The following is a 22578-nucleotide window of genomic DNA, read 5'->3' as shown; positions in this document are numbered from 1 at the left end:
AGCCTCACAATGAGCTAAGGATAAGGGAACTTGTGAGGATAAGGGAACTTGTGAGGATAAGGGAACTTGTGAGAGAGACTGAGCTGGAAAGGATGTGCAGCAGTGATTTGTCACATAGTAGGAAAGATGTGTTAACAAGTGATGAGAGTATGGTGAGAAGATAAAAAGGAGTACTTTGAGGAGCTGATGAATGAAAAAATAATAATAGAGAGGGCGATGGATGGGAAAATGATATCAGGAAGTCCAGAGGATTAGTAAGGAGGAAATGAGGACAGTGAAAAGGGAGTTTGTCCAGATTTAATTCCAGAAACAAACAATGCACATTTACTGACAGTGGGTATAACAGACAGTTTGCTGGGAAACATACAAAACATTTTTATACAAAATCTGAACAAGTTTAAAGTGTTTTAATTCCAGAAAATCTCAGGTTTTAAACATCTATCACAATGGGCAGTGCACAAGAGAGGTGACGAAAAGAGTGGCGACACAGTTGAAGATTCACCCCTGTTTGGTGTGATTAAGAGGGGCAGGATTAGAAATGAGAACATCAGAGGGACAGCTCAGGAGTTTGGAGACAAAGTTCAAGAGGAAAGCCTGGGGTGGTTTGGAAGTGTGTAAATAGGGCATAATGTATATATTAGACAAAGAACGTTAAATATGGAGCTGCCAGGCAGGAGTAATAGAGAAAGATCGCACAGAGTCGCACAGAAAGAAGACATGCTGAGGCCTGGTGTGACTGGAGAGGATGCCAGGGATAGGATGTGATAGAGGTAGCCTGTCTGAGTATTTTTATACACACTGCTATTATTTCTACACATACTAAACTACATACACTTCTAGAGATATTTGTTATGGTGTTGATGCACTTCTCACAATGACATTTTACAACTTATGAAAACAGTTTATGTTTCTTAGTCAGAACCTTAGGTCTGTCACTTTCCTGAATACTGTCCAGCACTGCATTAGTGTTTACAATCAAGTTATTTCAAATTGTTTTCAAATATGTAAAAATGAGCAAATACAGTCACACACTCTTGGTGTTAGCAGTGAAATTGTCCTTCGGGTGAAAGCACGTTCTAAGAAGAAGTTTAGTTGAAACACACAGAAATACATACAGTCCTTTGTCCTTTTGGCACGGGTAATTACATGCATATACTATACATATAGATCCAACGGCCACTTTATTAGTTGCATCTTACTAATCTCAGCTTGGACTGCCTTTTGTCTTCAGAACAGGCTTTAATTCTGTGTGTTATAGACTCAACAAAGTGCTGGAAACATTCATCAGCAATTTGAGTTTCCTGTTCTTAGCTGACAGGAGTTGCACCTGGTGTGGTCTTCTGCTGTCGTCAAGTCAAGTCAAGTCAGCTTTATTGTCACTTCAACCATATACAGTTAGTACACAGTGAAGCGAAACAACGTTCCTCCAGGACCAAGCTGCTACATGCAACATAAATTTACAACATAAATTAACAGAAAACACTAAACTAGCTAACTAAGAGGCCTAGTTAGCTGGCTAGAGGAGACAAGACAGACTGACCTAACATAAATTACAACATAAATTAACAAAAACTAACTATCTAAGGAAGACTTTTTCTTTTTGGTTAACAGACAGCAGACAACAAAGTGCACGTGCAAATGTGCAAACAAGAGCAGCAAGTGACAGTGTGACAAAAAAACACAACGTAACATAATAATAAGGTTTTGTGATGATGAGTTGAGGTAGTGGAGGAACAGTAAACATTCCTTAGTGTAGCAGCAAAAATTAGGAAGTAAAGAAGTTAGTGCAAAAAGTCCAGTAATAATATTGTGCAAAAGAGCATTTACAGGTTGGTGTGTACGATAGATTGGTGGTGTAGGTCAGTGTGTTTGCGCTCGTGTTGATTAGTCAGTCCAGTCTCAATGTTTTGAGGTAGTTGAGTTAAGCTGAGTGATAATGTGTGTGTGTGTGTGTGTGCGTGCGTGCGTGCGTGCGTGCGTGCGTGCGTGCGCGTTTATCAGTCCAGTCCCTTTTTGCTGAGGAGACGGATGGCTTGTGGAAAAAAGCTGTTGCACAGTCTGGATGTGTGTGCCCGAATGCTTCGGTACCTTTTTCCAGATGGCAGGAGTGTGAAGAGTGTGTGAGAGGGGTTGTTGATGTCATGATTAAGTGACATCAAAGACATGCAAAACAAATCCAAATAGACTCCACAGAGACACAATATAACTATAAAGAGATTTAAAATCTGTGACAGAAAGAGATGAAACCAAGGACAGAACAGAAGACACAAAATGACAACATGAGGCAAGCAGAAAAGAACACTCCTGAGACATGCTCAAAATGACTGACGGATACAAAACAAGGCCAAAAGACACATAATGACTCCAAAGAAATATCAGATGTTTGAAGGAGATGCACAGTGACAAATAGAGACATGGGACAGAACCTGCCAGAATGAAAGTGGTGTAATTTTGCTGTTGTTTTTCAGTCTTGTGTTAAGACGTGGGGGACATTTATACTCTTACTCGAGGCCAGTCTATGCAAAGTACTAAAAAACAATAATGAATCAAACAGAGTAAAAATATGAAATCTTCTTCGTCCTTTCCTCGCACACTCTCTAGTTTTAGCGTCAAGTTTTCTGGCTGGAGTGAAGTAGAGAACATCAGGCAGCTTGCAGCCTCTTTGTTCTCCTCCTGGCTCAGCAGGGAGACGGCTCTTCTGAGTGCAGCTGCAGCCTTCCGCCCCCCCTCCTCTCGCTGCTCTATCAACCCGCGCAGGCGCAATTGGCTCCTCTGTGCGCTCTACTGTTTGCATTGTGTCTGAGCTGCCGGCGAGCTTTAAAAATATTATACCCACCGCGGCAATGTCGGGCAGGTCGGTCCGAGCTGAAACCCGGAGCAGGGCGAAAGATGACATCAAGAGGGTTATGGCCGCTATTGAGAAAGTACGAAAATGGTAAGAGGAAAAGTAGAAAAAAAAGCAGGGTTCGTTATCTATCACGAGAAAGGCTTGCTTGTTGGGGGAGGAGAGGGAAGGAGCGAGACAGAGCGAGGGATGAAATTGAAAGAAAAGGACATTTTCTGAAGTGGATTTCACGGCAGATGTACTTGCAGCTCAGGTGCACCGGGGCGCACTAGTGCGGTGCACCACCCCGTCCATCGGCGGGCTAGCACGTTTAGACTACATGTAGCCGGCGTATTTTTCCACTGATTTTAACGGCAAGGGTTGAACCCAGAAGCCATATTTCGATGCAGTCACATGAAGCCATTGCTGCCCGCTGTTGAGCTCGTAGCACAGGCGGCGGTTTTTAGGATCGAAACGTCTAATAAGTCCGGACTTGGAAACAATTTGACGACGGCGCTCTTGAGTCGGAGCAGTTTAGTCCGTCTGGAGTTTTAAATTAAGCGCTTTGAGTCGCCCTTTAGGTCTGATAGAGACTGAGGCACGGTGGGGGTTGGGAGAGGGAAGTAGGCTACTGTAGTGCATGGCTGAACACGTAGTGACTCAGTCTTAACGTTTAACACAAGAAAAAAGCCTTTTATACACATTTGAAGGCTCCGATACGCCGATTTTTGTTATGATAGTATACACAATTTAGGTGTGAAAGCTTACTTAATGGCCAAATTTATTTATTTATTTTAAAAATAATTTATATACATACATTATATGTAATTCCCAGGTCGGCGTAGAGTTTTCGTGGTTTAATAATGTCCCTGATGTAACTAATATTGTGAAATTAAACTTAAATATGACTTAGGGCAGGGAAACTCATTTTAGTTAATACAGACCGGTTTGAGATATATATATATATATATATATATATATATATATATATATATATACACACACACATAATATACATATATATATATATATATATATATATATATATATATATATATATATATATATATATACATACATACATATACACACACACACACACACATATGTTCATTTGTGAAAAAATCCAAATTGTGTCCCTCGTGTGTTTGTAGCGCTTCACTTTGGCATAATCACTTTGGTATAATTTTACAACTTTTAAATTGACCAGAATTTAAGTTTCAGTACCTAAAATCACAACAAGATGTTAAAAATCGGAAGGTCAAACTGAAGAATCAGAATTGAAGTATTTTTAAGTAATCGGCATTGAGTTATTTTTGAAAGAGTCAATAAAAACATCTTACTGGTTGTTAGTTTAGAGGAAAAGAAGAGCCAGTAAGATGTTTACCCCTCTCACTTTATAATTACCCAAGATTATTGGGTTACTGGCCGGATTACAGAGAATACTGACCTCTCCTTCGATTGATTAATCAGTAATGGATCCATAGAAAATGATTCAACAGACCACATTTCTCCCATATTAGCTTATTGCTAATATGAGTTCCCTGTTAAATTCATAATTGAACTGAAAATCGTTCTCCCCACACAGAAGATATTCAGGCTCGGTCATTTCTGAAAGACCTCCCTGAACCTTATTATCCTACCAGAGCACTTCACTCTCAGGCTGCTGGTTTATTTGTGGTTCCTAGAATTTTAGACAGTAGAATTCAGAGGCTTCAGTTTCCATAAGTTCTCTCTCCTTTTAAGATTTTAAAGTTCAAAACCTTTCTTTTTTCTTTAAAATTTCTATTTAGGACTGGATCAGGTGACCCTGAACCATCCCTTAGTTATGCTGCAGTTGGCTTAGGCTGCTGGGGGCTTCCCGTGATGCACTGAGTGTTTCTTCAACATTCGTCTCTTTTTACTTTCTGTGTGTTTATACAGCCCGACTGTATTCAGTCATTAGGGAATATTCAACTCTGGTTCTTTCTCCCATAGTATGTCTTTTGTCATCTCTCTCTCTCTATGCTCTTCACTTTCAACCCCAAGCGGTCAAGGCGGACGGCCGTCCCTCCCTGAGCCTGGCACTGCTGGAGGTTTCTTCCTATTAAGAGAGTTTTTCCTTCTACTGTAACCAAGTGTTTGTTCATAAGCGATTGTCTGATTGTTGGAGTTTCTAATATTGTAGCATCTTTACTATACAGTACAAAGTGCCTTAGGTGACTGATGTTGTGAATTGGTCTTAAATCTCTTAGAGTTTTTTGAGAGTTTTTTTCTTTCTTTTCATCCCCCCCCCCCCCCCCCCCTCCTCAAAACTACAACTAAAATGTAAAGTTTCTCAGCATTAATTAAAATAATAATGAACTAATTTACTGTTTCATTCATTTTCAAAGCCATTTTTAAAAGGCACCAATAATCCTGGTATCAACTTCACAACTCTTATTTATAGTACTTTTTTGTGCCTATTTTTAGAGCCTAACTTATTGCTTCATCGCTTGTTTTGTCAGATCAACAATCCCAAAGTATTAATTTCAATAGTATGAGGAGGAGAATACTGGCAAAGTATCTGATCTGAGAGGCTGAAAGTTACAGCGAGTAATGTGAGCTGATAAAAGGCAGTAAAAAAACAAGGTTGTGATTATTATTTATTTCTTTTTTACCCCTTTGCATTTTAAAGACCAGAGAAATGAGTAACTGAGAATACGAGTGTTCAGCATACGAGTGACTAAGCAAACCAATCGCAAGCTGTTCAAAATGTCAGGTAACATAGGATTTCTTATTTTGTAGCTTCAGGTTACTATCAGAAATGTTTAAGACATTCAAATATTCACTGGAGAATGGTAAATGGTAAATGGCCTGTATTTATATAGCGCTTTTACTAGTCCCTAAGGACCCCAAAGCGCTTTACATATCCAGTCATCCACCCATTCACACACAGGCGATAGCAAGCTACATTGTAGCCACAGCCACCCTGGGGCGCACTGACAGAGGCGAGGCTGCTGGACACTGGCGCCACCGGGCCCTCTGACCACCACCAGTAGGCAACGGGTGAAGTGTCTTGCCCAAGGACACAACGACCGAGACTGTCCAAGCCGGGGCTCGAACCGGCAACCTTCCGATTACAAGGCGAACTCCCAACTCTTGAGCCACGATCGCCCAAGGATCATTTTTACTTAATTGAAACAGTGGTACCTTACCAACAACAGTTGGTACACTCTGTACTCTAAGAACATAACTGCTATACTAATCCAATACTTTTTTTTTTTTTTAATTGTATTTTACATTCCTATAGCATCATTTATAGAGTGGCTACAGTTATATCTACACTGCTTTCACACTGGCCCAGAGCCCTTGAGTCAGTTTGGTTTTTCTGTGCCTTACAGGGAGAAGAAATGGGTGACTGTTGGAGACACGTCCCTTCGCATCTACAAGTGGGTGCCAGTTACAGAGCCCAAATCAGATGATGTGAGTTCATTATCATCACCACCACCATCATCAAAATCATCAAAAGCTGTATACTGATTTATCCAAGCTCCGGGCTGTGTTTGTTCATCTTCCTGTCACTTTATTGCATGTTGGAACCAGTTTTACTAACTAACATTGCGCGTATTCTCCTGCTTCAGAAGAACAAGAACAAGAAGAAGGGCAAAGACGAGAAATATGGCTCAGAAGTGACGACTCCAGAGAACAGCTCTTCTCCAGGAATGATGGACATGCATGGTGGGTGTTTATGCCATGCTCCAAAAGCCTATCATCTGATATTCTGTCATAAACTGTGGAGTCTCCCCACAGCCACTACAATCCAAAATATAAAATGTATTTATAGTTGTATGATACAGCTTCACTTTACAGAAAATGGCAAAAAAAAAAAGGAGAAAAGTAAGTGAAGCTGTAGGACTTCCAGGCAAGCTTGGGAAAGTGAGATAATGTATTCCAGGCATTTTTGGAAGGAAGTTCTTCCATTGGCTGAAACATTCCAGTAACCATACTTGCGTGAGTAACAACAGGCAAACCTTTATCCAGTCTTTGGTCTGAACACGCCACCTATCATCTCAAGGCAAAAAAACAGAAAACAAAAAGAAAACCAGGCAGGCCCTGTGCTTTTTTTTTAATCAAAGGTTTCTAAACTGGAGGAAATGGTGGATTTGTTAGTGACTACTTTTGAGTAACACATTAAGTTGATTTGTTTTTGCAGTGAGCATTCCCTGCAAAACCTACAGTGTGTGTGTTCATGCTAATGAAGAAGCATGTCACCCAGTGTGTCTGTGTGGCTCATTGATGTGTTTTTAATAGTTTTATGGGTTTTTTTTTCCAAAGACAGCAGTGGTGCTATGACACAATAATTAGCTAGATTTTATCACAGAGATTACACCCTGATAATGATAAGCGGAAGAGAATGGATGGATTTTTTTTCTTGCCTTTTTAAAGTTCCCTGTTTTTCCTTTGCATATTGTTTTTTCTTCTGTTGCATTATCATGGCGTGAAAATTGACAGCGTAGACCCTTTAATACTCTTTGGAGTCATTCATTTAATTTTTTTTGATTATGAATCAAGTATTTATAAAAAAAAAAATATGAGCATGACACTTAATGCTGCAAACCAAAATCTGTTTGCCTTTAAAGTGACTGTGCAATACTTTCAATTTGTGTCTTTGCTAGATGACAACAGCAACCAGAGCTCCATCGCTGACTCGTCCCCAGTGAAACAGGAAAACAGTTGTAGCACCAGCCCTGCCCCAGAGCCCACCTCCACATCACACCGTGACAATGGTGAAGCCAAGACTGACCAGAGCCCAGACAGCAAGAGGGGTTAGGCACTTGCAAACACACTTCCAAATAAACAGACAGACACACATACTTTAAATGACAGTCTTATCCAAAGCTCCTCTAGCAGGTGGTGGAGTTGCATTGTCAGATGGGTGAGGAGCCCCTTCCTGTTTTTGTTTTTATCCTCAGAACAAATAGCATCACACTGTGAGAAGATTAAAATGACTGCTTCTACATAGTCAAACACTCATACGGGGACCACAGACACAGTGCAGCTGCCGTGCTGTTCCCCCCGGGACTTTAACCGTCAACCATCTTTTACCGCCACCCTCAATTCATCTTAATGCCAAAACCCCCTCTCATACATTCACATTCTAACTTACATATTATATTTTTGCATATCTCAATGTACTCCTCACAGCAGCAGTCTTGTGGGGGATTGAACATGGAAATATTGCACCACGAATTTGAACTGAGTGCACAATAAGCAAAGATTAAACATGTTATACTTTTCAAAGAATAGTGTAATACATTCACCATTCAATTATGGACCACAGAAGTAAAAACATTACAAGAAATAAATCCTAGAATGAGGTAAACAGGCCAATGAGTGTGTCAGTGTGCGTCTATAGTCTTGCAACCATAACATTAATCAAACCAATTGTTTCTGAATTGATCATAAATAAGCTTCAAGAAAAAATGCCAAACACACTGAAAAGAATTGGTGTAACTCCAAAAGTGAAAACTGTAGATAAATTTGAGGGTGTTTTTGGCAGTTCATCTCTGTGACCACACTGTCATTAAAGTATAAAGTATAAGACAATTCAACAGGTATGTGTGCTCTTGTGCTGATCTATCATTGTCTTAACAATCTCCAGGTAAGAGCATCCCTTCATCAGAGACCTCAGAGAGAGCACAAAGTGCCAAGAGAGACAGCCTGTCCTCAGGGGAGAAGGACTCTTCAGACAGCAAAGCCACTCAGGTATGAACACATCTGTCTATAAAATTTGAATCGGTGTCATATGATCTGCTGTTGTAACCCCTAGAGGGAGCAGCTGAAAGAAGAAGAAAGTACATCCACTTTACTTCGCTTCTCAGACCCAGAAGATATCCTTTATATACAGTCTATCATATTACTATTTATTAGTCCAGAAAAATCCTCAATATTTTCTTTTCTTCTTGCCTGTAGGACCTAGAGGATGAAGCCCCGCCCAGCAAGAAAAGCAAACTGGAGTCCTCATCTCAGGACTTTGAGGAGAGTTAAATGTTTGGGGCTGAGTCATTACTCTTCTTCAGCCTCCTGTCTCTTTCCCTTTGTCCTTCCTCCATTAACTCTAGATAATTTAGGGCTAATGGACATACTGGCTCTCCTCTCACTCCTGTTTTTCTTCCCTCACCTTCTCCTCTCTACCTAAACTAAAAGGGATAATGGACGTCTCCCACCCTTCCTCTCTCACTTTCACCCTAATGGCTGCTTCCCCTCCAGTTTGTCATCTTTGCCCCTGACACTCCCCTGTCACAGAGGGAGAATGGATATTACCTCTGTTCACTGGTCCCCCTCCGTGCTTCCTTCCAGTCCTCCACACTTTTCACTAATGCCAAGAGACACGCCGAACCTGGGCTGCAACCCCCTCTGTGAACAGGGGCAGCGCTGTCAGCCAAGCCACCACCAGGCCAGATGACAAACACTGACCTGCTTCTGTGACTAAAAGAGTTAACACTGGGATTAGGATGAGGTCAATCGCAGACACTGCTCTGAGACCATTTTTTAAACGTTTCACTGCTAAGGGTTTAGCTCAGGATAACTGAAGAGGCTAGCCTGGTCTCAGATCAGCGGCTGCGGGGGGAACCTCCACCCTAGGACCACGTCACTTCAATCCTCCCGATGCGCCTCCTGTTAGACTAATGTTCTATATTTGTTTAGGAAGTGTTTAGGGTTTTTTTCTCAGGAGGGTCAATGCACTGTTATGGTATGTCACAATCGATCACAGATAGATTTGCTGCTGTAGTGGATGTCTTTTTTCTCTATCCATGAAAAGTTCACCATTGACATATGTTTTTGTTTTTTTTGCTTTCAAAGAGAGTTTGTTTATGGTTCGTAGAGGAAGAATATGACAACGGTACTGGTTGAGATACACTCTTGGTTAAGTAGTAAAAACAGGCATAGCTAGCGTAGGTCCTGGAGGTGTGCCTTGAGTTGCTATGATTAAATACACGTTTTAGGTCAAGCAGGTTTTGAATTACAATTTTGGTGCCATGTTTTGTTTTGTTTTTTGCCTTACAATTATCACTAAATAGTTTTAGCCGATATTTATTTTTTACCTACAACTGTTTTTCATTTAAAAAGAATAGATGAACATTTTGGGAAATATTTGCTTTCTTGCAGAGAGTCAAACAAAAAATATGGCATTGTCACAGCCAGGCATTAGTTAGCTTAGCTTGGTATAAAAGCTGGAAAAGGGAAATGGCTGGCCTGGGTTGGTCTAAAATCAGTCAAATAAGAACTAGGAACACCTGTAATGTTGCAGCAACACACAAATCCACCAGGTTAAATTTCCTTGATGGGTGTCGCCCAAAGTAGGACGGGACAGGAAGTGGCAGAGGGAGAAGCTAGCCTAGCAGAAATAGTATTTGATTTTGGTTATTTTACTTTTGTGAATTTTTCTCTAGGGGGTCACAGCTTCTGTCAAAGACAGTCTGGCGCATAACTCCCTGTGAATGACACGACTTAAGTTTTAGATTTGTTTTTTTTTTGTTGTTGTTTTTGTCCAAAAGCTTTGGAGATGTTAGTAGGTGAAACTAGCTTACATGTTAACATGCTATTTATTATTTATTTACAATTATTATTTTTACTTTTATACTAGAATGAGACGAAGAAAGAGACGAAGTCCCTCATTACTTCTTGGCACATAAGAAAGTGTCTAACTGTCTCCTGCCATGTAATCGCGTTATATCGCATTATTATAAAACTCTCTGCAAGGAAGCAAATTGGCGTGTTATTCCTTTACACAGTTGGAGACTGGAATTTGAACACTACCCAGAAGTTAATTTAGTTTTGTCTTGTGAAAATGTTGCAATTTGTAAACTTCAGTCAGAACACCAGTTGTTGGTCTTTGTCTACTTCAGGTGTTTGTTTGTTTTTCTTTTAGCACCTTTAAGTAGAAATTGACCAATTTCCTGGACCGGTTTTTCCCACCTGCTCCACCATTTAATCACTTCTCCTCTGTGTAAGTCTTCTGTGTATCACTACTTCTCTATGACCTACTAAAGTCTTTTAGCTCAAACATTGGTTCTAATCCTCCTTCAAGGTGCTGTCTGTTGGCTGAATCCATACACATGTGGCATCAAGCTCTTGGTTTTGTGCAAAGTTGTGCAATTTACTTGAACTTTGTTGTGTGGATTCAGGCCTGTGACCTCTAATGTACAACCTCACACATCTAAGATTTACTTTCATTAATTGAGATTTCCTTGTCAATTTGGATTGAAATGAATTGACTCACCACAAATCAATGATTTCATAACATAACAGGGGCTTTATGATGCAGAATTACTTGATCAGATTTCAGCAAATCAGCATTCACATGGATGGAGAGAAAAGAAATTAAAAAAAAAATGTCTTGGTATAGAGGACGGATTAGCATATACCTCATTCCCAGTCCAGCAGCGCTGGAACTTAAAATGCTATTGTATTGACATTAACAGTTATAAACAGCATTATGTACACTCAGTTTAAGAAAAAAAAATCTCACTTATGTTGTAGCTTTCATCTGATCGAGCCAATTGCTTATAGTTTGCTCATAACTGTAAAAAAAGAAAAATGGAAAAAAAGAGCTGTGAGATATAAGATCTTGTATGTTTTGGGTTTTTTTTTTTTCTTGGGACCATATTGTTTTTCTTTAGATCTTGTACAGATTTATGGTTTGGTTTGACTTATTTATTCCATCAGTAGTGCTTGGTTTTTATCATGTCCAATGGTTTTGTTTTCTTAATAAAAGTCACAAAATTTTCTGGGTGTTGATGTTCAGTGTTTGTTGAGAAGAAAAAGGGCACGAATCATGAGGACATCTGAAATAGCAGCCTTATCAAAGTATGCTTTTTGCTTTTGAGTGGCTTGTTTCAGCTTGCTTTTGCCAGTATGTGAAAGCTACATATTCAGACACACTTTTTTTTTCATACCTTTGTTACAGTGGAACAAAGACATGAAAATATTAATAGTAGGACTGACTGCCCAAGGCCCCAATACCAGGAGGGGCCCTTGGAAGCCTCAAATGAACAGTTTTCCATTCACAATTTTTACTTCTACTTAATGTAATCATTAAGTTACCTGAATAATTAAAAAAAAATAGTGGAGGCTTAGATGCCACTTTGACAAATGCTTTAGTCCATTCAGTTCTTACAGAACAGTGCTCAACTCTTACAGTACAGCTAATTAATTTTATTAAGTTGACTGCTAATGAAGACTGAGTCATATCTATAATCAAGAAAGCAAAACTGGGTTATCAAACAAGAAAGAGAAAAACCAAACTTCAGCCGTTAGCAAAACATTTATGCAACCACAATTACCACCATCTGGTGGTCTTCAGATAGAATGTAGGTTTAATGCACGTACACACTGCCTGAATTTCTTTTAGCCAAAAGTTACATGCACGTTTTAGAGTGGTTTTAGCGGTTTTACTTTACATGATTGCCACGTCTTTTTCATGTGTGAATTACACTGCCAAGTTCCAAATTTCTCCTTTTTTCATGCACTCCCACAATATCTGAGGTACTGAAGCCCTGGTTGATTTATATTTCTATTAATGTAACCAAAACAACAGGAAAATAAGTATATCAATTTCACAATGGAGATGTTTTTATGTATATACTTTCCTTATTTTTCTTGTCAGACAACTATTGAAATGTGAAAAAAGTGCATCTGGGACGAGCAGTGGCTGACCGGTAAAGAGGAAAGAAAGGACGAGAGCAGCTTTTCTTTTCTTAGCATTTGTATTGTTCTGTTCAGGAGTATACAGCACATAGAAAACAGTGACATTTTCCACCACATTAACATCTGTAAAATGGTTTGAAACCATTTATAGATGGTGCCTGAAATTGTTACATATAAAACATTACACCAATAATTAGACGCATCACTTATAACAATGTTTTAAAGTCTATACAAATAATTTTCCCCTTGAGTGAAAACCTCCTTATCAGCCTTGTCAACAGGGCAAAAAAATAAGATGTACACATAAAAGCTATCTTTTTGTTCCATGGCACTTTGTACACATTTAGCAGAAGGAAACTTCTGATTAGTATTTACAAAAACTAGGGTCAGTGGTTAGTCATGTATTATACACTGTTACACTGGAAGATTCAATATGATCCAAAATTGTGCTTTAGTATAAGATATATCAAATAAAAACTGCTATACAGGGTTAATTTAAAGAAATAGTTTGGCAATTAAGGTAATTCACTTAGTCGCTTTCTGACAGCTAATATTCTTGTAGTAGCACCTCTAAAGCTCACAAACAGTTATATGATCATGTTGCTTTAAATAGTACAAAAATGTAAAAAAAAAAAAAAAAGAAAAAGAAAAAAAAAGGCAATTTGTTTTATTTTCAACACATTATTTATAATGCTTCCCAATATTTCTTCAATATGTGCTAAGCTAACCTGGTGTAGCTTTAAGCTGACTGCACTTTAGAAATCCATTGAAATCCATTCAGTACCATATCACTGCTGTTTCTTTGTTTATTGTGCTTATAATTACAAAATCCACCAGATGTTAGGATTACCTTTAATTTCTATATATGTGCTAACGTGTGCTTTAATAATGTATTTTGAGGTTATCATTATTTTGTAAGAAACCAGGTTATACAGGAGTTACACATGCTGTGTGGTAACTATGTTCACAGTAAATGTTTTTAGTGTATAATAAGGTGGCTTTCATAAGGTAACTTTAAATAATGATGTATGTTCATTTGACAAAGTAAAGTCCAGTTGTATTGTGACTTTTAACAGTCACAATACAACTGGAATAGACTTTAGTAGTCAGTGTCATTAAACTCTCAAAGCGAAAAAGCAGAATTACTAAAATGTCAAACTTTTGCTTTAAAGGTACTTGTTGCAAATTCCTTTTTTGAAATCATTCTTCACGAAATAGAGAAAAAGAGAGAACTAAAGTTTAAGCAGGGCTGGACTACACTATGTGTAATACCAATTTCCACAACAAGGTGGTGTAGCAAGTCAGTGTAACGTACAACTCTATTTTGGGCATTTTCAGCCTATTAGTACAGTATAGAGAATAGACAGGAAAGCAGACTCAAATCCCTGGTCCCCTGCTTAAAAATGCTATTTGTAGGGGTACCCAGTGTAACCTACATTTAACCAAGCAAATAACTACGAGCACATTCTTATTTTCAACACACCTGCTGATCACACCCTGCACCTTGGCGCTGCAAGTTTTCCTTAAATGCCGGAGAGGAAGATTGCAAAAAGTACCTTTAAAGAGGTCGGCATGAAAGTTAGTGCTCAATGATCGGCACCGTCCTCCTTGAAAAAATAGCTTTTAAATACTTTGAGAAGAAAACGTACATTTATTGAATCTTTAAAGTGGATAGTGCAAAGCTATCAAAGTTAGTAGAGGTTTCTGGAGTTTCATTTGGGCAGTTTCCTGTAACATTAGGCAGATGCATTTCAAAAGCCCACCTATACTACAGTAGTCCTAGCACTGACTATACACCTTCAATCAGTGCTAGCTTATTTTCCCTTAAGGGTGTCACTGGCTAATAAAAGATCATACAATAAATAACAAAATGCAACTTCATTATTAACCTTCAGTAACTTTCTACTGCATCGTTTGAAACATATCAACCTGTGGGAGACTAAACAGGAAAATGTGTTTATTCCTGATGTTGAAAAAGCTGTTGAAACCCAACCATGAGATCTGTTTAGTAGCTTTTGATTAAGTTCCCCATTCGTCACAATATTGCAGGCAACTTTTAAATTGTAAACTTTTAGGCATCTCAGGAAATGGTCCTTAAAAATCTCTTAGAAATAAGAACAATGTGAGATTATAATGAAAATCTCAGCAGTTACTAAACAGACAGAATTGTGTTATTTAGTTAAGCAATGAAACTTTATACTGAAAAAAGTACGTGTGAAGGTAAACCCATGCTTTGAAAAAAGGGCCTGAAATTATTATTTTTTGGAAAGTACCATTTCCAAGGTCAAGATTGAACTATATCCATATCAGAAAATATTTACATTGTCAGCATTTAGGTTACTACTAGAACTTAGGTTGCTAAATCTGTTTAAACAAATTAAGTCAAAATTATTTTAAATATTAAAATGAACTATTTTAATTGGAAATCTGTGACAAATTTAAGAAAAAATATGAAATATTACAAGAAATAATATTATTTTATGATCACTTTTATCATAATATTTTATGATAAAGTGATCATGTTTTGAGAATAAGGGGTCGTGTGAGAATATGAGAATAAAGTTAAGAAAAAATATCTTACTATTATAATATAATATTAATTTGCTAAAGTAAATGCAACAGTCTAAGAAAACAACGTGCCGTAACATTTTGAAAATACACGCAATATTATGAAAATAAATTATTTAAGAAAAAAGAAATCCCCTCATTAAAAATGTCTGTATAACATTTTAAATAATAAAGCCAAATGATTTATTGAAAAAGTTGTAATATTCTGAGAACAAAAATTTTTTTACAGTGATGCAGTATTTTTAGAATACTAACTATGATAATTACCATTATAAGAATTTAGTAATAATATTCCAAATGTCTATTTTAATATATGCACTTGAAACAAAGTGTTGAGGAAAATTTGTCTGCTTTTCCTTGTCAAAGTAGGAATGATATGCAACTTAACGGCAAAGATTTAATATTGAAAAAAAGAAAAAAAATGAATCCAGCTCATACACACTTCAGAAATGGACATTCTTACTTTTTCACAATTCCTTGCATTACCATGTTAGATCATTTTGAAATCTCTGTGTATTCTTCAAGGATTCATGTGTTGTTGTGCTTTGAGCTTTGGGCCATTTAATATTAATCATATTTATTGGATCTAATTATGAAGAGAGCCCCGTTAAAAGTTTGCTTATACTTGCTGATGGCAAAGTAACCTGATGGCAGTATAATCACAGGTGATTTAAGATGGCACTGAACTGTTTCACTGTGTGATGAAGAGCATGTATGCTACACACTATTAATATGCAATAAATAAATAAAGCTGGCGTTCTGCAGTATGCCAGCTGTTAATTCGTTTTTTGTATTTATGCATTTCTTCAGCACCTGCCCCATATAGTGGTGAGGATGTGCATGGATTTTTTTTTTCTTGTTTCACCTATATGTCCACCAAAACATTACAACTTTTTCAGTTTTATTATTATAATTACTTTTTCCCAAAAATATTTTTCCCTTTTTTATTAAAAGGGCTTTACAAAATATTGCATTAAAACATAAAAAAAAAAGTTATGGCAGCATCAGTGTGATTGGTTTCTAGCATCACACTGAGCTATGTGAAACAGAGTGGAGAGGTGCTTCATCTTCCCTTCATTCAACTGTGCTTCCCTTTGCTGACCATCAACAAATTCAGCCGAAGTTATTTTAGAGAAACTGAAATGCAAAACAAACATTAAAAATGACAAGTGCAGAGGACGGATTCCTTTTGTTATTAACATCAATATTGCACCAAAGCAGCATACAGTATTTGGACGAGCATTCTTCATGACACAGAATGGAGCTGCAGAGTAAAGGATTCAGACCAGGACAGTGGCTACTTCTGATATGCATAAATACGGTATAAAAATACATTATGGAAAAATTTGCAGCGGCTATATTCAGACATGTTGGGTTGGACTGTGGGGAAAAAAGAACAGGAGAGGAAACGGTGGTAACTGAACTTTTTAAGGCGAGGAAGCAAAAGGAAGGGGAAGGAGAATAAAACACCTGGAGCCTCTAGAAGGTCTGATCATCATTGCAGGACTCTGTGGCATGTCCGAAGGCCTCGCAGATATCACAGTAGGGCCTTTCAACGGCAGGGTTGCCATGGTAGGTGGTGTGAGGTACAGAGTCGGGGCTCTGAGCCTGAGTGGGGCAGTCCTCTGTGTCGTGGAGGTCAAAGCAGTCACAGATGTCACAGAAGAGACGCGGGGTTGCCTTCTTCTCTCTCTTAGATATGCCTTCATCAAACCTACGTTATAGAGAAAAGCGAAAACACACAAGCTGTGGCCATGGGTTTTTATCTGAATATGTTGTATGTAAATCATTGTATACTACACTAGTGTTTTCCTAGTCTTTTTCCTTGAAAGTGTTAGACAACAATGTGATGAGTCAAGTGCGCTGGTGGTCCAGGAGCGGTTTTAATTGTTATGACCAGGGGTGCACGTAAGTGGTCCGCAGGTGCACATTCGCTGTCAAAATAAAAGACGCGCACCAGATAAGAAGTTGCAACACGCGTTTGCGTACATAAGATTTTCTGGAGGAGGACAGACATTTGTTTAGAACTCTTAAAGATGTCAAAGAAGCAAGCTCCTTTAAGCAATTACTCTGGTGTTCCTCCACCTCCAAAGAAATGTCACTCTAGCGGACAAAAACAGTGCCTTTTATATGTGCGCAAACGCGCGTTGCAACTTCTGTCAATTGTCTGTCTGAACTAAAAGCTTTGCTCAATTATAATAAGCGAGAACAGCAGAAAACTGCCTACACAAGCAAGAGAGATTGATTGGCACTTTTGATTGAAAAACTAGTTAATTAGTCTAGCTGATCAATTCTAGATGATTTGTTTGTGCTCATTAGTTACATTTTTTTAACAGTATATTTCTTACCCATCAGTCCCGTCGTTACCATTGAACTCAGACAAAGCAAGCTTCTTCAATTTGATCTTCAGCTCCTCGTTCTTCCGCTGCAGGTCCACAATCACACTATTCAGGAAGTTGATCTGATGGAGAAAATCACACATATCTCCTCTTAAAGGACGCTGGGGTCATGTGTGCAAACGTGTGCAAACATTAACTGGAAACCGAGAATGAGATCAGTTCTGTTAGCAGCAAGTCTTACCTGTCCCTCTGCAAACTCCTTCTCTTCCCTCAGCTGCTCCAGAGCTGCATCACCTGCAAAAGTATGTCAAAGTCAAGAAAAAGAGTACACAAACTATTTTTTTGTATTTCTTGTCAGATACAAGACTGAGGTATTTTCTCACCAGAGGGTGGGAGTTCCTTGTCTCCTTCCTCCGAGGCTTGTGCTCCCATAAGCCTTTGCTCTAGACTATGAACGCGGCTCTGCAGCTGAGCTTTGTCTCTCTCTAGCGTTTCCACGGCCGACTGCAGGGTCTTGGCCACGGCATTTTCTCCTCGCAGCACCGTGATCTGCCGATAGAGACAGACAAATACCTTACATATTTGGCATTACACAGGACAAATGTAGCGTGTCCAAGATACTATAAGTTGAGCGTGAGTACCTCATTCCTCAGAGTTTCTAATTCCCGGTCTTTGTCTGAGATTAAGGCTCCAGTGGATTTCTGGAAGTTTGTGTCCCCCTCTGATTCCACATTTGAGACAATTTCTCTGCAGAAAAATGTGTACAAGGAGTAAACAGTGAAAGGACTTTTTATTTCCAGTTTCTTGCTATTCTTTATTTGCATGCATTGTTTTCTATCTTATAGATAAGACTGTATCCATTTAACGGTGTGATTACTAATGTTAAATGTTGACAGCCTAGACAAGAGCTTAAGATGATTCACAGTGTCAAACGCACACTTGAAATCAAGAAAAACAGCTGTAACATAACTGCTCTTGTCTAAGTAAGATTTCACTCTCTCAACAAAAACAGACGTTTCAGTTGAATGAAGAGTGCGAAATCCAAATTGCATAGGGTGTAAACCCGGATTGGAGTTAGTGGTGCAACGGATCACGGTTGATCCATAATCCGAACCCATCCCACTCCACGGTTTGGAACGCACGTGATCCGAAGATTCGAAAAAGAAGAAAAGAAAATATGTGTATGGTGGTCAGTCTGTCAAGCGATAGTTATGGCCACCGCTAGCGGTCCAAGTGGAGGAGCAGAGGAGTTTGCGGCATTTAAGCAGGCCTTTGCTGCCCAATCCGACTGGGCTACAGCTATTACAAAAACTATTGGGGTGTTTAGCTGCAGACGGGAGGCCGTATTCCGTTGTGCAAAACAAGGGGTTTTGCACAAGGGGTTCTGCAGCTGGTTCAAAATGCGGCTGCACGACTCCTAACAGGAACTCGAAAAAGAGCATATAACCCCCGTGCTAGCCTCTCTGCACTGGCTGCCTGTGTCTTTTAGAGTTAATTTTAAAATTCTTATGTTTGTTTTTAAATGCCTTCACAGTCTTGCCCCGCCTTACCTCTCTGAGCTTCTTCATCCCCACATACCCTGTCGGTCTCTCAGGTCAGCTGACCAGCTGCTCCTGGAGGTACCGAGATCCAGGAGGAAGCTCAGAGGGGACAGGGCCTTCTCTATTGTGGCTCCAAAATTATGGAATAATTTGCCCTTGCATGTTAGAGAGACCCCTTCACTGTCCACTTTTAAATCACGTCTTAAAACCCACTTTTATTCCTTGGCTTTTAACCTCAGTGAGACTTAGTTTCTCTTTTAATTGAAGTAGTTATTTAATTAATGATTTCACTCTTCTTTTATTTGTTTTTATTTATATCTCATGTAATTTTATTTTACAGTTCCAATGTACAGCACTTTGTGTCAGCTGTGGTTGTTTTAAAGTGCTTTATAAATAAAGTTGATGATGATGGTAAACTATGATGAACATGCTTGAGCCACGCTATGATATCTCGTTGCGCGTCCACTTCAGTGACAAGATCGTTCCAAGCACGTATGAGCAGGAAAAGTTACAGCTGAACTATCCCAGGCATCTTCTGTTGCCCTAACTACAAATGGGTGGAACTCCAGGGCAACGGAAAGCCACGTGGCGGTGACCGCTCATTATATCACAGCGGAGTGGTAGATACAAAGCCCTGTACTGCCCAATAGATTAGATTAGATTAGATGAAACTTTATTAATCCCATGGGTTCCTCTGGGAAATTCAGTTTCCAGTAGCACAGTGAGCAGAAATATACCACATATACACATATATAAATATAGAGAATACAAAAGGGATAAATAGAATAAATAGGAATAAGAATACAAGGGAACGGCACATTTCAAGTTTTGTGAGTCTATTACACCATTGGATATTAACAAAAACTATTGCACAGGGAAAAGGCACTACAGCTTACTTGTTCCCCCCTCCTTTGTCCCCGTTCCCCCTCCCTCTCCCCTCCAGCGAGGAGTTAAACAGTTTGATGGCGTGTGGGACAAAGGACTTTTTAAGTATGCTCGTCCTTGACTTTGGGAGAAGCAACCTCTCACTGAACAGACTCCTCTGGCTGTTTATGGCCGTGTGCAGAGGATGCCCAGCACTGTCCATAATGTCCATATTGCACCCTAATTTATTTTTATATAAGTGCGTGGAATGAAATTTTTGTCTTTTTTTTCCTATTTTCGCTGATCCGAAAATTTATCCGATCCGTGACTTAAAACCGTAATCCGATCCGAACCATGAGATATTTGATCCGTTGCACAACTAATTGGAGTCATTAGCATGTTCCATGATAGAATTAGCAACCCACTTTTCTGCAATCTTTGAAAAGATAGGGAGTATGCTAATAGGTTGATAATTAGCAGGGTCTGATTTATCACCCGATTTCTAAATTGGTGTAACTTTTGCCACCTTCTAACTCAGAGGAACAACTGCCTGCGTGATTGATAAATTAATAAGATTGGTCACAGGCACCAAAAGATAAGATTTATAATGCTTCAAGAAATTGGTATCAAATCCAAACTCATCCCTTGCTTTAGAACTTCTTAATTTAGATATTATATTTTCTACTTCATTTTCTGAATATTGAACTTTGAATCTTGAGAAGAAACATCCTCTTTGGTGTCGGTATTCCCAATATTTTGTTGAAGGTCACAAGAATTAGAAAACAATTGTGCAATTTCATTAATGGTACTTGGAAATGGAAAGGAAAAAATCATTTAATTTAGTAGCGAGGCTGAGAGGCTCGGATACCAGTTCACTGGCAAATTTAAGTTCAAGGTCTTTATCAGCATTATGCTTACTGTTTGTTAATATTTTCCCAAATTAGCTTACAATTTCCTTTGGCACTATTAATTAGTCATGAAAAAATTTGCTTTTGCAATTCTCAAAGTTTGTGTGACTTTAATCCTTGCAGATATAAAACTTAATCGATCGGTATTTAATCCAGATTGTAACAATTTTTTAAGTAACTGGTCTCTGAGTCTCATAAGCTGTTTACACTCAGTATTAATCCAAGGCAAGGAATAAACTCATTTCTTTAAATGGCTCTCTTTCTGAAATTGTGACAAGACCCCTTTTATAGCAGAATATTTATTAGTGTCATCACATGATAGTATGCTAGTCCAAAATTATTTAGAGCTACCATTAAATTTTGTTCTTGACTATTTGGAATAAATGTTTTTTTTTTTATATTCATGCTTTTACTGACACATCTCAGTCGCTTGACGGAGGCGGTCGCACTTTCTCCTTCTCCCTTATCTTTCCTGCTTGGCTTCTCATGTCTTTCGTATAGTCTTGCTTATTCTCTAACCCTAAGAGAGTCTCCCAGACTTGTTCTCTAAAAACATAAAGAAGAATTATGGATTTGATCAACTGGTCCCTTAACGGAATTGACACCCTCCTGGGCTTGGGAGAGCCCGATTGTCCTGCAGAGACGTTTGCTGCCGGATACTCGATGGTCAGTTGCGTCGCGTGTCTGGCGACACTCTCGATGGAGGACTTTGAATGACATCTACCAATTTGGAACTACGGTAACAGAGTTCTAGCTGATTGGAGCTGGCTTGGACCTGGCTTATCGAAGAATAAGAAGCAACTACAGCTGTTCAAAATACCACAAGGGTTGCCGACATGATAGACGATGGGCAGGGCTGTGAGTACTCAGACTGTGTGTTTTTTTTTTTAAACGTAATATGGATAACATCTTGAAGAAGAACAACGGGAATTGAGAGACCTGGTGGCCAGTGACGGACATTAGACCAACTGTAAAATTGGAAGCAGTTTGTTCGCACTAACCAAAACAACTACCATCTTCATCTCATGTGGCCCCCCTGGCGCCAGCTGGATGCTCATAACAATTCTCCCTAGATAATAAGACTGTTTGTTATGACTCTCTCCCTCCTCACCCGCGTCGACCGAAGATTGTTGACTTTTGCTTAACCAGGTGAAGGGACACTTTCTCTCGGTTGAACACGGAACACAAACACACCGACGCACATATACACATGTACACTGACACAGACCTACACTCACCCCCCACCCCCTCCATACGCCTTCAAAGCTTATGTCTTCCATGTTGTGAGATGTGATGATTCATGTGCTGAGGTGTTTTTTCTGTTCTCAAACTGATCTCCCTGTTGGAGCTCAGTCTGGGGGGAGTTCTTTTTTTCTCCTCGTCTTTCCTCATGTTGTGCATTTTCCATTGTTGTCCGGTTCCGGGTCGCTGCTCGTGCGGCTGACCGGCCAGCTACCTAGCCTGACCTGTCTCCCCAATGTGATGTTTGTGTATTGTATGTACGGTCGGCAAGGTCAGTCTCTTAATTGCCCCTTGGGGATAAATAAAGTCTTCTGAATCCTGAATCATTGTTTTACCATTGTTGGAAATGAGTTATTATCCTTGTCATGTTGCCCTGTGAGGTCTGTGTTTTGTAATTGTTTTTACCAGTTTTAGAACTTAGTACTTGGAGCCCTGGCAAATAAGTGTATCAGTAAAGCACTGGTTCAACTTCTGTTGTTTGAAAAATGTGACATATAGATAAAAATGACTTGACTTGGCTTGACTATGCTCACATTTGTCCAAAGGACATTGTTCCAGAAGTTTTGCAGTTTGTTCATATGCAACTTTGCAAAGCTCTCTTTATAGAGAGAAGCTTTCTT

The 22578-nt window shown here is 39.0% G+C and overlaps 2 protein-coding genes across 3 annotated transcripts in view; one reads left to right on the top strand and one right to left on the bottom strand.

The window, feature by feature from the left end:
• The first annotated feature begins 2747 nt into the window (after positions 1-2747).
• Positions 2748-11575, top strand: bcl7a (BAF chromatin remodeling complex subunit BCL7A). Its single transcript, XM_085280328.1, has 6 exons — positions 2748-2935; positions 6187-6268; positions 6427-6523; positions 7462-7611; positions 8448-8551; positions 8759-11575. Exons 1-6 carry the CDS (start codon positions 2844-2846, stop codon positions 8831-8833), a joined length of 600 nt encoding a protein of 199 aa, XP_085136454.1. The 5' UTR covers positions 2748-2843; the 3' UTR covers positions 8834-11575.
• A 961-nt stretch (positions 11576-12536) lies between these two features.
• The window catches only part of clip1b (CAP-GLY domain containing linker protein 1b), a 46820-nt gene continuing 36778 nt past the window's right edge, over positions 12537-22578 (bottom strand). For both annotated transcript variants that reach the window (XM_085280326.1, XM_085280327.1), the window contains 5 exons: positions 18045-18150; positions 17787-17952; positions 17645-17697; positions 17413-17525; positions 12537-16778 (listed from right to left, as the gene is read on the bottom strand). In XM_085280326.1, the coding sequence (XP_085136452.1) occupies positions 16544-16778; positions 17413-17525; positions 17645-17697; positions 17787-17952; positions 18045-18150 (673 nt within the window). In that variant the 3' untranslated portion in view covers positions 12537-16543. The remainder of the gene's footprint in view (positions 16779-17412; positions 17526-17644; positions 17698-17786; positions 17953-18044; positions 18151-22578) is intronic.

This window comes from Mchenga conophoros, linkage group LG7 (genome assembly GCF_057382185.1).
Source record: "Mchenga conophoros isolate Kocher_MC1m ecotype Shallow Benthic linkage group LG7, M_conophoros_male_GT1.1, whole genome shotgun sequence".
Classification (NCBI taxonomy): Eukaryota; Metazoa; Chordata; class Actinopteri; order Cichliformes; family Cichlidae; genus Mchenga; species Mchenga conophoros.
This window is presented reverse-complemented; position numbering and strand designations above follow the sequence as displayed.

What these genes read in the sequence shown, in the direction of transcription:
- bcl7a (XM_085280328.1), top strand. Translation starts at nt 2,844, where the DNA reads ATGTCGGGCAGGTCGGTCCGAGCTGAAACCCGGAGCAGGGCGAAAGAT. An exon ending in CAGAGCCCAAATCAGATGAT is followed by an intron (nt 6,269 to 6,426) that starts GTGAGTTCATTA and finishes CTCCTGCTTCAG; the next exon opens with AAGAACAAGAACAAGAAGAA. An exon ending in AGGAATGATGGACATGCATG is followed by an intron (nt 6,524 to 7,461) that starts GTGGGTGTTTAT and finishes TGTCTTTGCTAG; the next exon opens with ATGACAACAGCAACCAGAGC.